The 23,296-nt window shown below is 44.4% G+C and overlaps 1 protein-coding gene across 1 annotated transcript in view; it reads left to right on the top strand.

The window, feature by feature from the left end:
* ptprr (protein tyrosine phosphatase receptor type R) overlaps positions 1–23,296 on the top strand; it is a 70,489-nt gene that overhangs the window by 9,747 nt on the left and 37,446 nt on the right. The window contains exon 2 of the mRNA XM_072377747.1: positions 1,532–1,803. Coding sequence (XP_072233848.1) covers positions 1,532–1,803 — 272 coding nt within the window. The remainder of the gene's footprint in view (positions 1–1,531; positions 1,804–23,296) is intronic.

Genomic DNA, 23,296 nt, shown 5'->3' with positions numbered 1-23,296 from the left:
GTTTAATGCAGCTTTGTCTTTGATCAACCTGTGCATTCGGGTCACGTCTCAGGAAGTGCTGCTGATGACTCCTCCATGTTCTGATCTGTGAGTTCTTTAAATAGACGGGTCCACTTCTGGTCCCTTCAGCCCCAGTTTGAGCGTCTTTACTTATGAATGTGGAGCAGGAGGCTCCTGCAGCACACGGTTGCCTTTTTACCCAGAGTAAATACAGTCTGTAAATGAATTATTCAGCGTTAGTCTTCATCACGGCTGGGTGGGTTCCAGGAGTTTCCTGTCAGCCCGTCTGTGACAGCAGAGACAGATGGAATCTCTCATCTCTCTTCCTGCTGGCTCAGCCTCTGCTCAGTGTGATGCGTTTGAGGTCGACGGGTTCAAACGATGCAAGGAAAGGCAGCTGTTTGTAACCAGCAGTTTGAAACTGACTGATCAAAGCTGTCTGCAGTTCTTCATCCTCACAGTCCAGACTCGGGTGGCTGTTGGATAGATTCCTCTGAAGTGCTTCATATCAGACTGTGTCTGTGTTTGAATAGACTTATTTGTTGACACCACAGTATGTTACTACCGCGTTAAATCTAACTTTATGCTTTATGCATCCTTTGGATTTTCTCTCTTATGGTCTCATCATCATGAAAGTTTTACTAAATGGACAGAAATGTTTCCCCCACCATCCACAGCTGAGAGCTGGAGCTCCTTTCTTTGTACAGAGCGCGTAGGACCTGTGTTAGAAAAATTCTCTCAAAATTAGGCTCAGAGTCGCTGGATACGATTAACACAAAACATTTATTTCTTGCAAGAAAGAGACAAACCCACACAACCTGTCAGGAAGCTGCTCAGAGTTGTCTCCCTGACAAAATGGTGCTCCAGCTATTTATGTTGTTTATGCTGATCACACAATGTTATGAGAAAAGGCGCTTTTCTCCCCATTCATTATTATGGGAAGAGACGTTCAATGTTATGGGAAAAAGGCATTTCTCACCAGTTAATATTATGGGAAAGACTAGAACCAGAGTCAAAACACTTTTGCTTGAATCATAGAAGAGGAAAAGATGGAGGGACTCTTCTGTCATAGTATAACTATAATTTTTCCAACAACCTGCTGTAACTGACTGTGCTGAATAACAGGCTGATGTTTTCTCACTTGTATGTGCTGCCTCAGCTGGGAGTCTACAGAGGTTATTATTCAGTAAGACTGCTGCTTTGTATGAAATAAACAAATGGCCTCAGTTTCGGTCGTTGCTATAGCATTTATAGGGATGTCAAACTCCGGTCCTGGAGGGCCGCTGTCCTGCAGGTTTTAGATGTTTCCCTGCTCCAACAACGGTTCGTTGTTTCGTCTTCACGTCCCAAATCAAACCCAATGTGGCAGGCAGCCATGACAGAGTAGATCTCACCCACTCTGGAAAGCAGCTGTTCTGTCGTCCCGCTGCTCGCCAGCTGCAAGAAAAAAGCTGTAACCTCTCTGTACAAAACCTGAAAGCATGTAAGGTTTCTTACATCCAGGAGACATTTACCATCCTTCTCTCCACAGAGTATTCTGCTGGCGACTCCTTCCCTACTCGCCACCCTGGTCGCTTCCCTCCTCTGTATCCAAAGCATGTTGCAGACGACCTGCCACAGTCCCGCCATCATCAGCACCACCGCCGCCATCATCGCCACCATCCGCACCCCACCAGGTTATCCGAAGAGTCTCCGTTTCTTCAGGAGCCCGCCGGCCAGCGAGGCCTCAATGTGTTGCCACGGCCGCATCCCGAGGTGCAGCCGGAGCACGCCGCCGTGTCCGCCCAACACCTGGTTACCGTGGTGAGTGATCTGCTCCCGTACACGTGTTGTTGTGAATGTGAGGCTGAAAAACAAAGGAAATGTCTCTTATTCCCCAAGGTTTGAGGACACTTTGTCGGTGTTCTGGTGGATAATCTGGAAGTTCTTAACTGTTTTTGGGTGTTTTTACATCGTTCTCGTTGGGCTGCTTGTGTGATTGTCTCCAAACTGAACGCCTCCTCCAGGTTCAGCACCTTCACAGTCAGACCGACATTATCAGATCAATCCTCACATGGGCTGAAGCCATTCCTCGAGTAGAAATGGTGTCTGTTCCTGCGGCGTTTCTCTGAAAGCAAATAACACAACAATCGCTACCTCAGCCCGCCGCTTTACGATAAATATGAGCCCCTTTGCTCAGGTTGTTTATCAGTGTCTGATGCAACTCAGTCTCACAGTCCGTCACAGACAGAGATGTTGTTTATGTTTATCTTTATGCATTTAGCAGATGCTTTTATCCAAAGCGACTTACAGGTAGGCAGGTAGGGTAAGGGAGTCTTGCCTAAGGACCCCTACTGGAGTGATGCAGGGGATTTGAACTCAGGTCTCCCACATGGAAGGTAGCAATCATACCCACTACACTATCCAGTCCAGATGTGCAGAATGTGATCAGCTGCTGTTGCAGGGAGTCTAGATCCAGGGTTATTTTAGGTTTTCAGTAGGATTGACCGTCTCCAGGGAGACGATGGTCCACCAGCCTGTGAGCTCTGCTGCCAAACCGTTTTAAACCAGAAGCTCTTAAAGAAGCCGGGTGCAGCTCCTCCCTCCTCACTGGGAACAGCTGAGAAATGCTGGAGCTCAGAGAGAAAAACATTATGTGGCACTTTCGTTTGGTCGATCTGATGGAGGAAACCGGAGGAAACAACGAGGAAAAGCAGCCAGTCAGAGGAAAAGAAGTCTGGGACCATTTCAAAGAAAGGAAAAGAGAAAATGCTGTTTATGAATTATCTAACAACAAAAGCACAAAGTCGATGCATCTCAGCAGAAAGCAGCCAGCAACACTCAATGAGTGAAAAGCACGTAGCTATAAACTAAATAACTGAGTGAATGAGTGAAAAGCACGTAGCTATAAACTAAATAACTGAGTGAATGAGTGAAAAGCACGTAGCTATAAACTAAATAACTGAGTGAATGAGTGAAAAGCACGTAGCTATAAACTAAATAACTGAGTGAATGAGTGAAAAGCACGTAGCTGTAGACTAAATAACTGAGTGAATGAGTGAAAAGCACGTAGCTATAGACTAAATAACTGAGTGAATGAGTGAAAAGCACGTAGCTATAGACTAAATAACTGAGTGAATGAGTGAAAAGCACGTAGCTATAGACTAAATAACTGAGTGAATGAGTGAAAAGCACGTAGCTATAGACTAAATAACTGAGTGAATGAGTGAAAAGCACGTAGCTATAGACTAAATAACTGAGTGAATGAGTGAAAAGCACGTAGCTATAGACTAAATAACTGAGTGAATGTGTGAAAAGCACGTAGCTATGGACTAAATAACTGAGTGAATGAGTGAAAAGCACGTAGCTATAGACTAAATAACTGAGTGAATAAGTGAAAAGCACGTAGCCATAGACTAAATAACTGAGTGAATGAGTGAAAAGCACGTAGCTATAGACTAAATAACTGAGTGAATGAGTGAAAAGCACGTAGCTATGGACTAAATAACTGAGTGAATGAGTGAATAGCACGTAGCTATAGACTAAATAACTGAGTGAGTGAAAAGCACGTAGCCATAGACTAAATAACTGAGTGAATGAGTGAAAAGCACGTAGCTATAGACTAAATAACTGAGTGAATGAGTGAAAAGCACGTAGCTATAGACTAAATAACTGAGTGAATGTGTGAAAAGCACGTAGCTATAGACTAAATAACTGAGTGAATGAGTGAAAAGCACGTAGCTATAGACTAAATAACTGAGTGAATGAGTGAAAAGCACGTAGCTATAGACTAAATAACTGAGTGAATGAGTGAAAAGCACGTAGCTATAGACTAAATAACTGAGTGAATGAGTGAAAAGCACGTAGCTATAGACTAGATAACTGAGTGAAAAGCACGTAGCTATAGACTAAATAACTGAGTGAATGAGTGAAAAGCATGTAGCTATAGACTAAATAACTGAGTGAAAAGCACGTAGCTATAGACTAAATAACTGAGTGAATGAGTGAAAAGCACGTAGCTATAGACTAAATAACTGAGTGAATGAGTGAAAAGCACGTAGCTATAGACTAAATAACTGAGTGAATGAGTGAAAAGCACGTAGCTATACACTAAATAACTGAGTGAATGAGTGAAAAGCACGTAGCTATACACTAAATAAGTGAAAAGCACGTAGCTATAGACTAAATAACTGAGTGAATGAGTGAAAAGCACGTAGCTATAGACTAGATAACTGAGTGAAAAGCACGTAGCTATAGACTAAATAACTGAGTGAATGAGTGAAAAGCACGTAGCTATAGACTAAATAACTGAGTGAATGAGTGAAAAGCACGTACCTATAGACTAGATAACTGAGTGAAAAGCACGTAGCTATAGACTAAATAACTGAGTGAATGAGTGAAAAGCACGTAGCTATACACTAAATAACTGAGTGAATGAGTGAAAAGCACGTAGCTATAGACTAAATAACTGAGTGAATGAGTGAAAAGCACGTAGCTATGGACTAAATAACTGAGTGAATGAGTGAAAAGCACGTAGCTATGGACTAAATAACTGAGTGAATGAGTGAAAAGCACGTAGCTATGGACTAAATAACTGAGTGAAAAGCACGTAGCTATAGACTAAATAACTGAGTGAATGAGTGAAAAGCACGTAGCTATAGACTAAATAACTGAGTGAATGAGTGAAAAGCACGTAGCTATGGACTAAATAACTGAGTGAATGAGTGAAAAGCACGTAGCTATGGACTAAATAACTGAGTGAAAAGCACGTAGCTATAGACTAAATAACTGAGTGAATGAGTGAAAAGCACGTAGCTATGGACTAAATAACTGAGTGAATGAGTGAAAAGCACGTAGCTATGGACTAAATAACTGAGTGAATGAGTGAAAAGCACGTAGCTATAGACTAAATAACTGAGTGAATGAGTGAAAAGCACGTAGCTATAGACTAAATAACTGAGTGAATGAGTGAAAAGCACGTAGCTATAGACTAAATAACTGAGTGAATGAGTGAAAAGCACGTAGCTATAGACTAAATAACTGAGTGAATGAGTGAAAAGCACGTAGCTATAGACTAAATAACTGAGTGAATGAGTGAAAAGCACGTAGCTATAGACTAAATAACTGAGTGAATGAGTGAAAAGCACGTAGCTATAGACTAAATAACTGAGTGAATGAGTGAAAAGCACGTAGCTATACACTAAATAACTGAGTGAATGAGTGAAAAGCACGTAGCTATAGACTAAATAACTGAGTGAATGAGTGAAAAGCACGTAGCTATAGACTAAATAACTGAGTGAATGAGTGAAAAGCACGTAGCTATAGACTAAATAACTGAGTGAATGAGTGAAAAGCACGTAGCTATAGACTAAATAACTGAGTGAATGAGTGAAAAGCACGTAGCTATAGACTAAATAACTGAGTGAATGAGTGAAAAGCACGTAGCTATAGACTAAATAACTGAGTGAATGAGTGAAAAGCACGTAGCTATAGACTAAATAACTGAGTGAATGAGTGAAAAGCACGTAGCTATAGACTAAATAACTGAGTGAATGAGTGAAAAGCACGTAGCTATAGACTAAATAACTGAGTGAATGAGTGAAAAGCACGTAGCTATGGACTAAATAACTGAGTGAAAAGCACGTAGCTATAGACTAAATAACTGAGTGAATGAGTGAAAAGCACGTAGCTATAGACTAAATAACTGAGTGAATGAGTGAAAAGCACGTAGCTATGGACTAAATAACTGAGTGAATGAGTGAATAGCACGTAGCTATAGACTAAATAACTGAGTGAGTGAAAAGCACGTAGCCATAGACTAAATAACTGAGTGAATGAGTGAAAAGCACGTAGCTATAGACTAAATAACTGAGTGAATGAGTGAAAAGCACGTAGCTATAGACTAAATAACTGAGTGAAAAGCACGTAGCTATAGACTAAATAACTGAGTGAATGAGTGAAAAGCACGTAGCTATAGACTAAATAACTGAGTGAATGAGTGAAAAGCACGTAGCTATAGACTAAATAACTGAGTGAATGAGTGAAAAGCACGTAGCTATAGACTAAATAACTGAGTGAATGAGTGAAAAGCACGTAGCTATAGACTAAATAACTGAGTGAATGAGTGAAAAGCACGTAGCTATAGACTAAATAACTGAGTGAATGAGTGAAAAGCACGTAGCTATAGACTAAATAACTGAGTGAATGAGTGAAAAGCACGTAGCTATAGACTAAATAACTGAGTGAATGAGTGAAAAGCACGTAGCTATGGACTAAATAACTGAGTGAATGAGTGAAAAGCACGTAGCTATGGACTAAATAACAGGGAATGAGTGAAAAGCACGTAGCTATAGACTAAATAACTGAGTGAATGAGTGAAAAGCACGTAGCTATAGACTAAATAACTGAGTGAATGAGTGAAAAGCACGTAGCTATACACTAAATAACTGAGTGAATGAGTGAAAAGCACGTAGCTATAGACTAAATAACAGTGAATGTGTGAAAAGCACGTAGCTATAGACTAAATAACTGAGTGAATGAGTGAAAAGCACGTAGCTATAGACTAAATAACTGAGTGAATGAGTGAAAAACACGTAGCTATAGACTAAATAACTGAGTGAATGAGTGAAAAGCACGTAGCTATAGACTAAATAACTGAGTGAATGAGTGAAAAGCACGTAGCTATAGACTAAATAACTGAGTGAATGAGTGAAAAGCTGTAGCTATAGACTAAATAACTGAGTGAATGAGTGAAAAGCACGTAGCTATAGACTAAATAACTGAGTGAATGAGTGAAAAGCACGTAGCTATGGACTAAATAACTGAGTGTTAAAGCACTTTGAGTGGTCCGTTAGAAAAGCGCTATACAAGTACAGTCCATTTACCGTTTAACACACAAGGGAACATTTCATGGTAGCATTTTAATGGAAATCAGTGGGCTTGTTGGCTGAGAAGGACGCTAGCAGAGAACAAACATGTCTGACTACTCGAGTAATCGATGGAATGATCGATGGAATATCTTGAGTACCTAAAGTTAAACGTTTGCTGCACATTACTCTGATCTGACAGCTTTCATTTCCAAACCAACTAAACTCTGGCATGTTGCTGTGCGGGAGCATCCTTTTCATTGATTCGACGGTCTGATGGACGGAGGCAGCTGACACTGAGGAGGTCAGAGGTCAGGAAACAGGCACAGAGTGGATGATTGATGAGGCTCTGCAGACTTCTCTATCTATAGAGCTGGAGGAAGGATGCTGCTCTCTCTGTTGCTATGGTAATGTTAATCAGGAGTGTGTGTGTGAGACCCACTTACATTCACAATGGGTGGTTGTGTAACGGTTAGATAAACAGCAGTGACCATTTATTGTGTTTTATACAGCCTGGCTGCAGGTCCAGTGTCTCCCACATAGAGTCCAGCTGAAACAGCTGTTTTCTTATCATCGCCTTTTCTTTCTGACCGAATCGGAGCAGCGATCCACACAGAACAGACATCAGGTGTTTACGTTCTCCACCTATAAAAGGTGAACGACCTGAAGTGAGCCTCTGTTTCAGCCCAGCTCTGTTCAGGGTGCTGCTTTCTCCCCATGACACCATTACGACACGCTCTCATCAGAACTGTACTCCTGTCTTATGAGGACTTTATCAAAACCTGACTCTGACATCACGAGTTATCCCAGGCCTTTAAGACATGAATGGTCGGGGCTTTCTGAAAAGAAAGTGCATGAATGGGTGCTTTACGTTGGCCTGACATCATAGCAACAGACTATTTGTGTCCAGTCGATAAGCAGCCTGCTCTCGCTCCCATTTCGCCGACTAAGCAAAGTTTAAAGGCTTTTTCTCTTGTTGTCAAACACTGTCCTACGCGACAGTCCCACATTTCAGATGAGGAATCGGCAGGAGAACTCCTCCTGACATGAGACACCTGCACATCTCATCAGATAAAAGTATTATAAAGACCGCTGCTGTCGTGGCTTGAACCTTTGTTGGGAACTAGTTTGCCAACTCGAGCACAAAGCCAGTCAGTGTCGATGATCAGTGACACATCAGTCGTCCTAAAGTAACCGGAGCAGTAGATTATTTCCATCCTGTCTAAGAACACATGAAGACATGTAGCTTTAGCTGTTTGTTGGTAATGACATGATGGATCTGCCTTCTACTATCAGCAGCAAACTCTGTGTGAAGTTAACGGTAAGAACGTCCATCTTACTCAAAGTCGTCGTTCACGTTGTCAAAATCTGATAAATATCCTGCCATGTTGCACAAAACTATCAGCAGCAAACTCTGTGTGAAGTTAGCCGACTGTCACAGAGCACGGAGTGAATAAACTGTGCTGCAGGGGGGCGTGTGGATGAAGTGGTCCCAGTAGAGTGCCTGTGTAGAAATCCCTCCGTTAGCTCTCCTATAGCTGCAAGTAGCCACATAACAGCAGCTATGAGCTAACAGAGCTATAGCACACGTTCATTCATTCATTCTTCTTAAAGTATTGGTGAAATAAAAACAGATAATGCCTTATTTAGAGGCTGCATCCTCTAAGCCCCGTTCACTCCGTTATATGGATCTCCAGTTATCTAAATGTCTTCCGAAGGACGCCGACTTTCACCAAACTGTTCTCAGTGAGCAGATGAACGTATTTCATGCCAGAAATAAGGTCTAGGTTCCCCTTTAAAGAAAGTCTGGCTGCTTGGAAAGAAAGCAGAGAAATGGAGAGGTGGCTCTCAGTGTTCTCCCTGTATCAGAGAGACGTGTGAACTCATCAAACAGTCCGATTCACAGTGGGCAGACAAGTATTTATAGTAGAAATGTTTCAAATGATTAATTTAACTGAATATTTACACACTTCATCTGCACAGTCTCACCACCCACACTCACACGGTCTTCTCCCAAAGCAGTCAGAGGTGTCGTTGCCACAGATGCATTGTGGGAGTGGAGGCAGTCTGGAGACAGATGGGGACGCTGGTTGTTTACAGATGGTTTACCTGCCGGTCCCTCTGTGCGAGCCTCTAGGCGCTTTCCCTCTGTAGGAACCTTCTGCAGTTCCTAGAACCTTTTCAGGAACTAGGCCCTTGTTTCGTGCATTTGGACATACAGAAACTAGGGACCACGGCCCTCAGGAACTAGAGACCACGGCCCTCAGGAACTAGAGACCACGGCCCTCAGGAACTAGGGACCACGGCCCTCAGGAACTAGAGACCACGGCCCTCAGGAACTAGGGACCACGGCCCTCAGGAACTAGAGACCACGGCCCTCAGGAACTAGGGACCACAGCCCTCAGGAACTAGGGACCACGGCCCTCAGGAACTAGAGACCACGGCCCTCAGGAACTAGGGACCACGGCCCTCAGGAACTAGAGACCACGGCCCTCAGGAACTAGGGACCACGGCCCTCAGGAACTAGAGACCACGGCCCTCAGGAACTAGGGACCACGGCCCTCAGGAACTAGAGACCACGGCCCTCAGGAACTAGGGACCACGGCCCTCAGGAACTAGGGACCACGGCCCTCAGGAACTAGAGACCACGGCCCTCAGGAACTAGGGACCACGGCCCTCAGGAACTAGAGACCACGGCCCTCAGGAACTAGGGACCACGGCCCTCAGGAACTAGAGACCACGGCCCTCAGGAACTAGAGACCACGGCCCTCAGGAACTAGGGACCACGGCCCTCAGGAACTAGAGACCACGGCCCTCAGGAACTAGGGACCACGGCCCTCAGGAACTAGAGACCACGGCCCTCAGGAACTAGGGACCACGGCCCTCAGGAACTAGAGACCACGGCCCTCAGGAACTAGGGACCACGGCCCTCAGGAACTAGGGACCACGGCCCTCAGGAACTAGGGACCACGGCCCTCAGGAACTAGAGACCACGGCCCTCAGGAACTAGAGACCACGGCCCTCAGGAACTAGGGACCACGGCCCTCAGGAACTAGAGACCACGGCCCTCAGGAACTAGGGACCACGGCCCTCAGGAACTAGAGACCACGGCCCTCAGGAACTAGGGACCACGGCCCTCAGGAACTAGGGACCACGGCCCTCAGGAACTAGAGACCACGGCCCTCAGGAACTAGGGACCACGGCCCTCAGGAACTAGGGACCACGGCCCTCAGGAACTAGAGACCACGGCCCTCAGGAACTAGAGACCACGGCCCTCAGAAACTAGGGACCACGGCCCTCAGGAACTAGGGACCACGGCCCTCAGGAACTAGAGACCACGGCCCTCAGGAACTAGAGACCACGGCCCTCAGGAACTAGAGACCACAGCCCTCAGTTCCTGGAACCTTTTCAGCTCCTTCAGGGTCTTTTCTGGGCTCCATAGGAACATGACGTAGGTGTTTGGTGGCTGGTAGCTCCGCCCCTTGTCTGAAATGTTTACTCATACGCAAGGGCGTAACCATGGTTTAGACATTGGGGGGGTCCAAGAAAAACAAAATTGTTAAGTGCATTATCTACAATTCTTTATTTATATATGAAAAATTGGACATTTAGAACATAGTTTAGAGGACTACATTGACCATGTAAGTTCACATCTAAAGGAATAGTGTAATTTCTCAGAGACAGTGACTGCCCCCCCACTTTGTTTTGGTTAGTTGCTTACTGTTTACTGACCTTAAACACACCTACCAATTACAGTTATGCTCTTCCAGTAGTTCTGTAGCAAATAGGACAGCTTCCAATGGAAAACGACCAAATACCCAAAGCATGTTTATGGAAATATTTTAATAAGGACAACTAATGATGGAACAAATTCCAGACTTTTCCTTTAACAAAAAATGTGCTGAGGCTTTTAAGTCCAGGTTCATTTCTATTGTGTCAATGTCTCAAAATGTGCATTAACAATGAAAAGTCTAATAGTCTAATGTTAAGTTGTTTTTATTTTGAAAGGGCACACGGACCCAACCGGCGCCTGTTTAATAAGTTAAACTTCGTCTCCTTTGTCTGCGGCGCTCTGCTCTCCTTCTTTCCTCCATGAAACGAAGAAGTATCGCCCGCTGCTGGATTCTCCGTCTCCTGACTCTCGCTGTGCGCTCTTCCAGCCTCCATCTTAGACGCCTGATGTGATCGTCCATGATTAATATCACCGCCATGCAGCCCATGAACACGGTGGCCTCCTCGCTCTCCATGTTAGCTTCTTGCTGCTGTTGTTTTCTCCTCTCCTTACTTTTCCCGGGTTCTGTTTTGTTGCTGAGTGGCGCTAAAGTAACACGTCTGTGGCAGACGGCTGCGTCACATCAGTCCTCATGTGCGAATGCAAAATGAAACAGTTCCCCTGGGAAGGGCAGTTCTAAACTAAATTCGAGGTGGTCCGAATGCGGCTAATGTCACCCCTGACAGAGCCTGACTGGTGGTTTCCTTCTACGTAGCTTATTGTTAGCCTTGATGTTAGCTGTAATGTTACATCCTCATTTGTAATTTGGATAAAAGCGTCTGCTGAATGCAGAAACAGAAACTTTTCCGAGAACACGCACTTCTCTTGCGGCTTAGATTCAGTCTGACATTTCTTTGGAGGTGGAGGAACACCAAAGTAATCGCTTCACGAACCTTTATCTCTACCGTTTTCCGCTTTTTTCCACCTTTTTTCCGCCTTTTTTCCGCCTTCGGAATCCAGATCGGCCCTAATTGGCTGTCGTCGCGTCACTGCTTTGCATGGCCTCCTCGCTCTCCATGTTAGCTTCTTGCTGCTGTTGTTTTCTTCTCTCCTTACTTTTCCCGGGTTTTGTTTTGTTGCTGAGTGGCGCTAAAGTAACACGTCTGTCGCAGACGGCTGCGTCACATCAGTCCCTGTCAAGGTCCCCGACTCATGTGAGAATGCAAAATGAAACAGTTCCCCTGGGGAAGGACAGGTCTTATCACTAAATTCGAGGTGGACGGTTCTTAGAACTGCGTTCTGAGAGCGTCTCGGTCCGATCTGTGGATCCCTCTGCAGGATCTGAGGGTTCCTCCTGTGGAACAAATCTAAATCCTTCTGCTCATATTCAGGGTGTCTTGTCTTGAGAGGATTTCCATTTGAGTTTGAAGCCATCTGACAAAAGAAGCTTGTGAAAATGAGAAACTGCTGTGAGGCTCAAGCCTTTTCTGTATTAACGGACTTCCTGTGTGGTCACATGACCTGTCCCTGCAGGCTGCTGCTGTGCCATCACTCTGAAAACCAGCTCTAATGGACGTTTCATGACTGAAAAGGCCTCAAAGCATCCGTTTGGGTCGTCTCTTCATTCATTTGACAGGAAAACGTGTCGTTAATGATGCCAGCGTCATTCACTCGCATTACCAGAAAGCAAGAGATTGACACTGATGAATGTTTTATGGTGGATATGTTGGGAGAAGCTGCCTTTTAACTGGTTAAAATGCATTCAGCTTCAGATTTTGCTCAGTTTTCTTGTTTAAGTTTGTATTTTACAGAAGTTACAAATATGGGGCTCAGGTTCAGGTGTAAACCACTGAAATGAACGTCGATGTCTTCTTATAAAGGTCAAATGTTTACTTTTGTGGTGAAAATATGTTTTTCTTTCATCTACTTTAACTAGAGATGCATTTTTACGCTGTTTGTGACGCTCAGAAACATCAGTTAACAGCTGCTCCACCTGCAGCCGTCATATTGGCTTCTCTGGTCAGTGTTCATCATGTCTGCTGACCCCTGACCCCTGAGGGTTTAGTTTATATAACATGATATGATATAAGCTGTTGTAATGGAAGCTCAGTTTTCAGCTTTCTCCTCGTCCACGATGGCAGTAAAATATGAACCGTCACGGCTTCTTTGCAGCTCCTCCAACCACAGACGAGGTTTCATTTACCTCACAGCGTTCACACAACTTCACCACATATCAGATATTTCAGGAAAAAACTACTTCTAGGTCATGCAAATATTTAACTGAATGGTGTAGATGATTCCATAGATCAACAAATTCCCAAAACATGCAGCATAAACGTTGTGGGACCTGGACAAATAGCCATTTATGTGGCAGCCATTGCATCTGATGTGTTAATATTTGACTTTGACGAGTCAAAAGCAGTTTTTAAAGAAAATCTTCTTTTTACAGTTTGATAGAAATGATAGGTGCTTCCAAAACGAAAGGTGATAATAAACAGGGTCTCTGCAGGTTTCAACAGGTCAAATTTAAGACTTTTTAAGACCATAATGAATACAATTTAAGACCCATTTCACAACCATACTGGCAAAAAAGCCCAAAAGGCCTGAAGGAAACTCGGAGGCCCTGAATTATGATTTATTTACAGCTCTTTCACATTAGAATACAAAACGCTGAACCTCACTAAAAACACCAGGAGCCTCCATTGTGATAATAATATTTGTTCTACTGTAAACTTTGGAGATGAAGAAAGATGTCGTGCTGCTAGTTGTGCTGGATAAATTGTGACCAAAGCGTCCTCAAAAATCTAAATAATTAAAAGCAAGACTGAAGTTTATGCATTTGTTTTAAATAAAAGGAACGTTAATACATTTTTAAGACCTTTCAAAATCATATTTAAGGCATTTTAAGAAATTTTAAGATCATTTTAGACATTTTAAGGCGTCAAATGATTGTATTTTAGACCTTTTAAGACTTTTTAATACCCCACAGATACCCTGATAAAAGTGTAACAAAGACACCGAGGGGGCCTCGACTCACAGACTGGCTAAACTAAGCCCCCCCTCATCACGCCCCTGCATTTAAAGACAACTGCAGATGGAGGAAATGGGGGAATCGGGTGTTTTTCTGTGTCGGTACGGTGTGGTCTGAGCTCTCGGCTTATTAACTGAACGCTCATACCTTAATAACGTGCTCCAAGGGTTGTTAATATCTCAAAGCAGGCATAAAGAGGAGCAGAGTGGAGTCAGTGGGTCACTGCTGAATGATCTGCCTGAACAGAGGTCTGCATTAATGTCTTTGCTGTACTGTCCGAGTTAATTTGGCCGAAGCATGTCGCCGAGCGCTCATTAGGACTAAAGGAGCTAAATACGTATCCTTGAAAATACCTTGAAACCTCTTGATTTGAGAGATTAGCATCTTCTCAGCCTTTTTGACATAATTGGATTCAGCTCTACAACACTATTAATATGGAATGTAAGCTCTATTTAAACAGATTCTTTTATTGTTTTAATATGAGCTTAAAAAGATGTGTGATTTCCAGCAAACATGCAGAACCAAACCACAGCAAGCTCAGATATCTGCCCACACACATCCGAGTGTTGTCCTGATGAATGATTCATGTCAGCGGTGTGTTGCATCTGCAGAGGAGGAACTTTACACCACTTCACACCCACAGATTCATCCACAACTGCAGGCTCAGCGAACTCCAGAGTCTGCGTAAAAGCTGGGTTTTCTTGAAGAAAAGAGGACTTTCTACCCTGAAATTCAAACCACGGTTATTGAGCAACCTGGAACCAATTCATTTCTTGTTCAGTAGTTTTCAATGAAGCTCAGAGAAACCTTTAAATGCTGAGGAAAAGAGCTGCGGTGCTTCCTTTATCTCTCTTCGAGGAGACACTGGAACATCCTTTTTGAAAGGAAAGGGGGGGATGTTTTAGTTTTTAGCTGAAGATTAAGGAGAAGTCGGTGGTAGGTCATTTCTTTTACTGCTCAGGTGTAAATAGAGTTTAGTTCAGAGTATTTCCTGTGAAATGTCTGTGATTCACGTTATTTAAAGATGAAACTGAAGGGAGGAACCACCATTCAAACTGTGTCCAGTCAGCGTTTTAAAGATGCTCATCAGTGCTGGTGATCAGTCCCTCGGATGCATGCTGCTCTAAAAAGGTTTTCTGTGAGGACTGAGTCCACCGGAAAAGAGAGTTGGGTTCCTGGAGGAATGCAGTGGAACCAGTGGTGTTGAAGGCCTTGGAGGGTGGTCTGCAGGCCAAAAGGACACCACATGTCCCGCTGGACCACCGGATAGTTCAGCCGCCCAGTTGGACCTAAAATGAAGGACAGGATTATCACACGGGTTCCTCTGGCGTCTGAAGCTGTTTTAGCTGATGACCACGGTGATAACGCCGTTTACTGACATTAAAATAGTTCCATGACTTGTTGCGGTCCCTGAAACTGGAGGGAAAATCAAGATGAAGGTTTCTGCTGCTGCTGGCAGACAGAGCAGCCGACGCTGTTGTTTAGAAGAGCATCTCTGGCTATAATTAGAGTTATTATCACCATAATGATGACCAGAAACGGATGTATTGGTTTGTTCACTTCATCAACACATCGATTTAAGTTTTTCGTGCTGAAATCAAACATAAATCCTTGTTTAACACTCATTCTACTTCTTATGCTGGGCTCACACCAAACGATTTCCACAGTCCCAGACCAAAAACTGAGTCTTTAGGAGTCTAACTGGAGTCTTTAGGAGTCTAACTGGAGTCTTTAGGAGTCTAACTGGAGTCTTTAGGAGTCTAACTGAGTCTTTAGGGGTCTAACTGGAGTCTTTAGGAGTCTAACTGGAGTCTTTAGGAGTCTAACTGGAGTCTTTAGGAGTCTAACTGGAGTCTTTAGGAGTCTAACTGGAGTCTTTAGGAGTCTAACTGGAGTCTTTAGGAGTCTAACTGGAGTCTTTAGGAGTCTAACTGGAGTCTTTAGGAGTCTAACTGGAGTCTTTAGGAGTCTAACCGGAGTCTTTAGGAGTCTAACCGGAGTCTTTAGGAGTCTAACCGGAGTCTTTAGGAGTCTAACTGGAGTCTTTAGGAGTCTAACTGGAGTCTTTAGGAGTCTAACTGGAGTCTTTAGGAGTCTAACTGGAGTCTTTAGGAGTCTAACTGGAGTCTTTAGGAGTCTAACTGGAGTCTTTAGGAGTCTAACTGGAGTCTTTAGGAGTCTAACTGGAGTCTTTAGGAGTCTAACTGAGTCTTTAGGAGTCTAACTGAGTCTTTAGGGGTCTAACTGGAGTCTTTAGGAGTCTAACTGGAGTCTTTAGGAGTCTAACTGGAGTCTTTAGGAGTCTAACTGGAGTCTTTAGGAGTCTAACTGGAGTCTTTAGGAGTCTAACCGGAGTCTTTAGGAGTCTAACTGGAGTCTTTAGGAGTCTAACTGGAGTCTTTAGGAGTCTAACTGGAGTCTTTAGGAGTCTAACTGGAGTCTTTAGGAGTCTAACTGGAGTCTTTAGGGGTCTAAATTGAGTCTTTAGGAGTCTGACTGAGTCTAACCGGAGTCTTTAGGAGTCTGACTGAGTCTAACTGGAGTCTTTAGGGGTCTAACCGGAGTCTTTAGGGGTCTAAATTGAGTCTTTAGGAGTCTGACTGAGTCTAACCGGAGTCTTTAGGAGTCTGACTGAGTCTAACCGGAGTCTTTAGGGGTCTAACCGGAGTCTTTAGGGGTCTAACCGGAGTCTTTAGGGGTCTAAATTGAGTCTTTAGGAGTCTGACTGAGTCTAACCGGAGTCTTTAGGAGTCTGACTGAGTCTAACTGGAGTCTTTAGGAGTATGACTGAGTCTAACCGGAGTCTTTAGGAGTCTGACTGGAGTCTTTAGGAGTCTAACTGGAGTCTAACTGGAGTCTTTAGGAGTCTAACTGGAGTCTTTAGGAGTCTAACTGGAGTCTTTAGGAGTCTAACTGGAGTCTTTAGGAGTCTGACTGAGTCTAAATTGAGTCTTTAGGAGTCTGACTGGAGTCTTTAGGAGTCTAACTGGAGTCTAACTGGAGTCTTTAGGAGTCTAACTGGAGTCTTTAGGAGTCTAACTGGAGTCTTTAGGAGTCTAACTGGAGTCTTTAGGAGTCTAACTGGAGTCTTTAGGAGTCTGACTGAGTCTAAATTGAGTCTTTAGGAGTCTGACTGGAGTCTTTAGGAGTCTAACTGGAGTCTAACTGGAGTCTTTAGGAGTCTAACTGGAGTCTTTAGGAGTCTAACTGGAGTCTTTAGGAGTCTAACTGGAGTCTTTAGGAGTCTAACTGGAGTCTTTAGGAGTCTGACTGAGTCTAAATTGAGTCTTTAGGAGTCTGACTGAGTCTAAATTGAGTCTTTAGGGGTCTAACCGGAGTCTTTAGGAGTCTAACTGGAGTTTTTAGGAGTCTGACTGAGTCTAACTGGAGTCTTTAGGAGTCTGACTGAGTCTAACTGGAGTCTTTAGGAGTCTGACTGAGTCTAACTGGAGTCTTTAGGAGTCTGACTGAGTCTAACTGGAGTCTTTAGGAGTCTGACTGAGTCTAAATTGAGTCTTTAGGAGTCTGACTGAGTCTAACCGGAGTCTTTAGGGGTCTAACCGGAGTCTTTAGGAGTCTAACCGGAGTCTTTAGGGGTCTGACTGAGTCTAACTGGAGTTTTTAGGAGTCTTTAGGGGTCTAACCGGAGTCTTTAGGGGTCTAACCGGAGTCTTTAGGGGTCTAACCGGAGTCTTTAGGAGTCTAACCGGAGTCTTTAGGGGTCTGACTCTGACTGAGTCTAACTGGAGTCTTTAGGAGTCTGACTGAGTCTAACCGGAGTCTTTAGGAGTCTGACTGAGTCTAACCGGAGTCTTTAGGAGTCTGACTGAGTCTAACCGGAGTCTTTAGGAGTCTGACTGAGTCTAACCGGAGTCTTTAGGAGTCTGACTGAGTCTAACCGGAGTCTTTAGGAGTCTGACTGAGTCTAACCGGAGTCTTTAGGAGTCTGACTGAGTCTAACCGGAGTCTTTAGGAGTCTAACCGGAGTCTTTAGGGGTCTAAATTGAGTCTTTAGGAGTCTGACTGAGTCTAACCGGAGTCTTTAGGAGTCTGACTGAGTCTAACTGGAGTCTTTAGGAGTATGACTGAGTCTAACCGGAGTCTTTAGGAGTCTGACTGGAGTCTTTAGGAGTATGACTGAGTCTAACCGGAGTCTTTAGGAGTCTGACTGGAGTCTTTAGGAGTCTAACTGGAGTCTAACTGGAGTCTTTAGGAGTCTAACTGGAGTCTTTAGGAGTCTAAAGGAGTCTAACTGGAGTCTTTAGGAGTCTGACTGAGTCTAAATTGAGTCTTTAGGAGTCTGACTGGAGTCTTTAGGAGTCTAACTGGAGTCTTTAGGAGTCTAACTGGAGTCTTTAGGAGTCTAACTGGAGTCTTTAGGAGTCTAACTGGAGTCTTTAGGAGTCTAACTGGAGTCTTTAGGAGTCTAACTGGAGTCTTTAGGAGTCTGACTGAGTCTAAATTGAGTCTTTAGGAGTCTGACTGAGTCTAAATTGAGTCTTTAGGGGTCTAACCGGAGTCTTTAGGAGTCTAACTGGAGTTTTTAGGAGTCTGACTGAGTCTAACTGGAGTCTTTAGGAGTCTGACTGAGTCTAACTGGAGTCTTTAGGAGTCTGACTGAGTCTAACTGGAGTCTTTAGGAGTCTGACTGAGTCTAAATTGAGTCTTTAGGAGTCTGACTGAGTCTAACCGGAGTCTTTAGGGGTCTAACCGGAGTCTTTAGGGGTCTAACCGGAGTCTTTAGGAGTCTAACCGGAGTCTTTAGGGGTCTGACTGAGTCTAACTGGAGTTTTTAGGAGTCTTTAGGGGTCTAACCGGAGTCTTTAGGGGTCTAACCGGAGTCTTTAGGGGTCTAACCGGAGTCTTTAGGGGTCTAACCGGAGTCTTTAGGAGTCTAACCGGAGTCTTTAGGGGTCTGACTCTGACTGAGTCTAACTGGAGTCTTTAGGAGTCTGACTGAGTCTAACCGGAGTCTTTAGGAGTCTGACTGAGTCTAACCGGAGTCTTTAGGAGTCTGACTGAGTCTAACCGGAGTCTTTAGGAGTCTGACTGAGTCTAACCGGAGTCTTTAGGAGTCTAACCGGAGTCTTTAGGAGTCTAACCGGAGCCTTTAGGAGTCTAACCGGAGCCTTTAGGAGTCTAACCGGAGTCTTTAGGGATCTAACCGGAGTCTTTAGGGGTCTAAATTGAGTCTTTAGGGGTCTAAATTGAGTCTTTAGGGGTCTAAATTGAGTCTTTAGGGGTCTAAATTGAGTCTTTAGGAGTCTAACTGGAGTCTTTAGGAGTCTAACTGGAGTCTTTAGGAGTCTAACTGGAGTCTTTAGGAGTCTGACTGAGTCTAACCGGAGTCTTTAGGAGTCTGACTGAGTCTAACCGGAGTCTTTAGGAGTCTGACTGAGTCTAACCGGAGTCTTTAGGAGTCTGACTGAGTCTAACCGGAGTCTTTAGGAGTCTGACTGAGTCTAACCGGAGTCTTTAGGAGTCTGACTGAGTCTAACCGGAGTCTTTAGGAGTCTGACTGGAGTCTAACCGGAGTCTTTAGGAGTCTGACTGAGTCTAACCGGAGTCTTTAGGGGTCTAACCGGAGTCTAACCGGAGTCTAACCGGAGTCTTTAGAAGTCTGACTGAGTCTAACCGGAGTCTTTAGGAGTCTGACTGAGTCTAACCGGAGTCTTTAGGGGTCTAACCGGAGTCTTTAGGGGTCTAACCGGAGTCTTTAGGGGTCTTACCGGAGTCTTTAGGGGTCTAACCGGAGTCTTTAGGGGTCTAAATTGAGTCTTTAGGAGTCTAACTGGAGTCTTTAGGAGTCTGACTGAGTCTAACCGGAGTCTTTAGGGGTCTGACTGAGTCTAACTGGAGTCTTTAGGGGTCTAACCGGAGTCTTTAGGGGTCTAAATTGAGTCTCTAGGAGTCTGACTGAGTCTAACCGGAGTCTTTAGGAGTCTGACTGAGTCTAACCGGAGTCTTTAGGAGTCTAACTGGAGTCTTTAGGAGTCTAACTGGAGTCTTTAGGAGTCTAACTGGAGTCTTTAGGAGTCTAACTGGAGTCTTTAGGAGTCTAACTGGAGTCTTTAGGAGTCTAACTGGAGTCTTTAGGAGTCTAACTGAGTCTAAATTGAGTCTTTAGGAGTCTGACTGAGTCTAAATTGAGTCTTTAGGGGTCTAACCGGAGTCTTTAGGAGTCTAACCGGAGTCTTTAGGAGTCTGACTGAGTCTAAATTGAGTCTTTAGGAGTCTTTAGGAGTCTGACTGAGTCTAAATTGAGTCTTTAGGAGTCTGACTGAGTCTAAATTGAGTCTTTAGGAGTCTTTAGGAGTCTGACTGAGTCTAACCGGAGTCTTTAGGAGTCTGACTGAGTCTAACCGGAGTCTTTAGGAGTCTGACTGAGTCTAACCGGAGTCTTTAGGGGTCTAACCGGAGTCTTTAGGAGTCTGACTGAGTCTAACCGGAGTCTTTAGGAGTCTGACTGAGTCTAACCAGAGTCTTTAGGGGTCTAACCGGAGTCTTTAGGGGTCTAACCGGAGTCTTTAGGGGTCTAAATTGAGTCTTTAGGAGTCTAACTGGAGTCTTTAGGAGTCTAACTGGAGTCTTTAGGGGTCTGACTGAGTCTAACCGGAGTCTTTAGGGGTCTGACTGAGTCTAACCGGAGTCTTTAGGGGTCTAACCGGAGTCTTTAGGGGTCTAAATTGAGTCTTTAGGAGTCTGACTGAGTCTAACCGGAGTCTTTAGGAGTCTGACTGAGTCTAACTGGAGTCTTTAGGAGTATGACTGAGTCTAACCGGAGTCTTTAGGAGTCTTTAGGAGTCTAACTGGAGTCTTTAGGAGTCTAACTGGAGTCTTTAGGAGTCTAACTGGAGTCTTTAGGAGTCTAACTGGAGTCTTTAGGAGTCTAACTGGAGTCTTTAGGAGTCTGACTGAGTCTAAATTGAGTCTTTAGGAGTCTGACTGAGTCTAAATTGAGTCTTTAGGGGTCTAACCGGAGTCTTTAGGGGTCTAACCGGAGTCTTTAGGGGTCTGACTGAGTCTAACTGGAGTCTTTAGGAGTCTGACTGAGTCTAACTGGAGTCTTTAGGAGTCTGACTGAGTCTAACTGGAGTCTTTAGGAGTCTGACTGAGTCTAACTGGAGTCTTTAGGAGTCTGACTGAGTCTAAATTGAGTCTTTAGGAGTCTGACTGAGTCTAACCGGAGTCTTTAGGGGTCTAACCGGAGTCTTTAGGAGTCTAAATTGAGTCTTTAGGAGTCTGACTGAGTCTAACCGGAGTCTTTAGGGGTCTAACCGGAGTCTTTAGGGGTCTAACCGGAGTCTTTAGGGGTCTAACCGGAGTCTTTAGGGGTCTGACTGAGTCTAACTGGAGTTTTTAGGAGTCTGACTGAGTCTAACTGGAGTCTTTAGGAGTCTGACTGGAGTCTTTAGGGGTCTAACTGGAGTCTTTAGGGGTCTAACTGGAGTCTTTAGGGGTCTAACTGGAGTCTTTAGGGGTCTTTAGGAGTCTAACTGGAGTCTTTAGGAGTGTAACTGGAGTTAAATGCTGCTTCTCCTCCATGTTTGTAAAACTTCTGCTGAGCATGATGGGAAAAAATCTAACAAATCGAGTTGTAGTCTTGTGAATAGTGACCCTACAAGAGTCAGTCTTTGTAAAATCTTCAGTCTGAGGTTCATCTGGGACTAAAAACTCTAAACACGAGTCTTTAGATGTGAGCTGATAGTCTTTTCCCAGTCTTTTCCCAGTCTTTTCCCAGTCTTTTCCCAGTCTTTTCCCAGTCTTTTCCCAGTCTTTTCCCAGTCTTTTCCCAGTCTTTTCCCAGTCTTTTCCCAGTCTTTTCGTGTGAGGGGAGCATAAGTCATTATAATGCCGTTGAATTTAGTTGATCATTCGAGTGATGAATATGATTTAAACTTTATTCTAAATAAGTGAACAGTAATAGCCGTTAGCCCCGGTTTCTCTTGACTTTCAAGTGACGGTTTAAACACTGAAAGTAGGTGACTGAACTGTATCTGTGAGGCACAGCGTCAGTGGATGTAAATGCCTACTCAGGAAGAATAAAGTTCCCTCAAAGATAACCTGCCTGCGTCTCACGGCTGCAGGCAGCTGGACTGGATGTAGAAAACGCTGCTGAACAGGTGTTTTATGGTCTGGGGAAGCCCGTTTTGTGCCATTTCCAATAACCAGGGTGCAGAGAGTTTCCAGCACCTGTGTAAAAAGACAGCAAATACATACGTCTGTATGAGCTGACTCATGTTGATCCAGTTAAAAGGAAAAACAAGAGAATAAATATGAGGGTCTGAGGTCATTTCAGCTCTGTTCTGCACATTTTTCTCAAAGGAAGCAACGTGCATGAATAATCCAACCTCACATCAGCCCATTCAGCTGTGTGTGATGTCACAGAGCTGGATGTGCACGTGATGTGCACGTGACAGCCACGTTTTCCCCACCAGCACTCTGAAAAGAAGTTGTACAATCCACACACACCCACAGCGTCTTTGCTCATTCAGTGAAATATTTCAGTCTCATGTCAGTTTTTCTGTCTCCCGGTTCAAAGAAGAGAAGAAGAGCCAATCACAGCGTGTCTGTCGGGGTCATGTGACCGAGTCGGACGAAGCAGCAGCAGAACTGGGACGGATCAGAGATCAGAGCATTTTATACACCAATGTAATTTAGATTTTTAGTACTCCTGCGAGGATATCTGACTTTATATGATTAACATGCTCAGATATCAAGGTTTTATGCATCGGGACAGAATTAAATAATGAGGAGAAAGCCTCTTCTCTCTAAAAAGAACATGGCAGCACAGCTTAGGTTTGCAAAGCTGCATCTGAACAAAGCTCAAGACTTCTGGAACAATGTCCTTTGGACAGACCAGAGCAAAGTGGAGATGTTTGGTCCTAATGCACAGCAGCACGTTTGGAGGAAACCAAACACAGCATATCAGCACAAACACCTCATACCAGCTGTCAAGCACGGTGGTGGAGGGCTGATGATCTGGGCTGGTTCTGCAGCCACAGGACCTGGGCACCTTGCAGTCATTGAGTCCACCATGAACTCCTCTGGATACCAAAGTATTCTAGAGTCAGATGTGAGGCCATCTGTCCCCCAGCTAAAGCTGGGCTGAAACTGGCTCATCAACAGGACAAAGATCCCAAACACAGCAGCAGATCTACAGCAGAATGTGGGAAAAAGAACAGAATCAAGGTGTTGCAATGGTCCAGTCAGAGTCCAGACCTCAGCCTGACTGAGATGCTGTGGTGGGACCTTAAGAGAGCTGTGCAGAAACCAAAGCTGCAAACCTCAATGAGCTGAAGCAGCTGGAGAGAAGAGGGCCGAGATTCCTCCAGAACCAGGAGAGAGACTGAGAACGTCCCACAGGAAACCATCACTGCAGCTCACTGCTGCTGAAGCTGCTGGATCAGGGGTTCACTTAGTTTCTCACTCACTGCTGCTGAAGCTGCTGGATCAGGGGTTCACTTAGTTTTACACTCACTGCTGCTGAAGCTGCTGCTTGAAGCTGCTGGATCAGGGGTTCACTTAGTTTTACACTTACTGCTGCTGCAAGCTGCTGGATCAGGGGTTCACTTAGTTTTACACTCACTGCTGCTGAAGCTGCTGGATCAGGGGTTCACTTAGTTTCTCACTCACTGCTGCTGAAGCTGCTGGATCAGGGGTTCACTTAGTTTTACACTCACTGCTGCAAGCTGCTGGATCAGGGGT

Source organism: Leuresthes tenuis, unplaced genomic scaffold (genome assembly GCF_036924035.1).
Source record: "Leuresthes tenuis unplaced genomic scaffold, fLeuTen1.0.hap1 SCAF_23, whole genome shotgun sequence".
NCBI lineage: Eukaryota > Metazoa > Chordata > Actinopteri > Atheriniformes > Atherinopsidae > Leuresthes > Leuresthes tenuis.
This window is presented reverse-complemented; position numbering and strand designations above follow the sequence as displayed.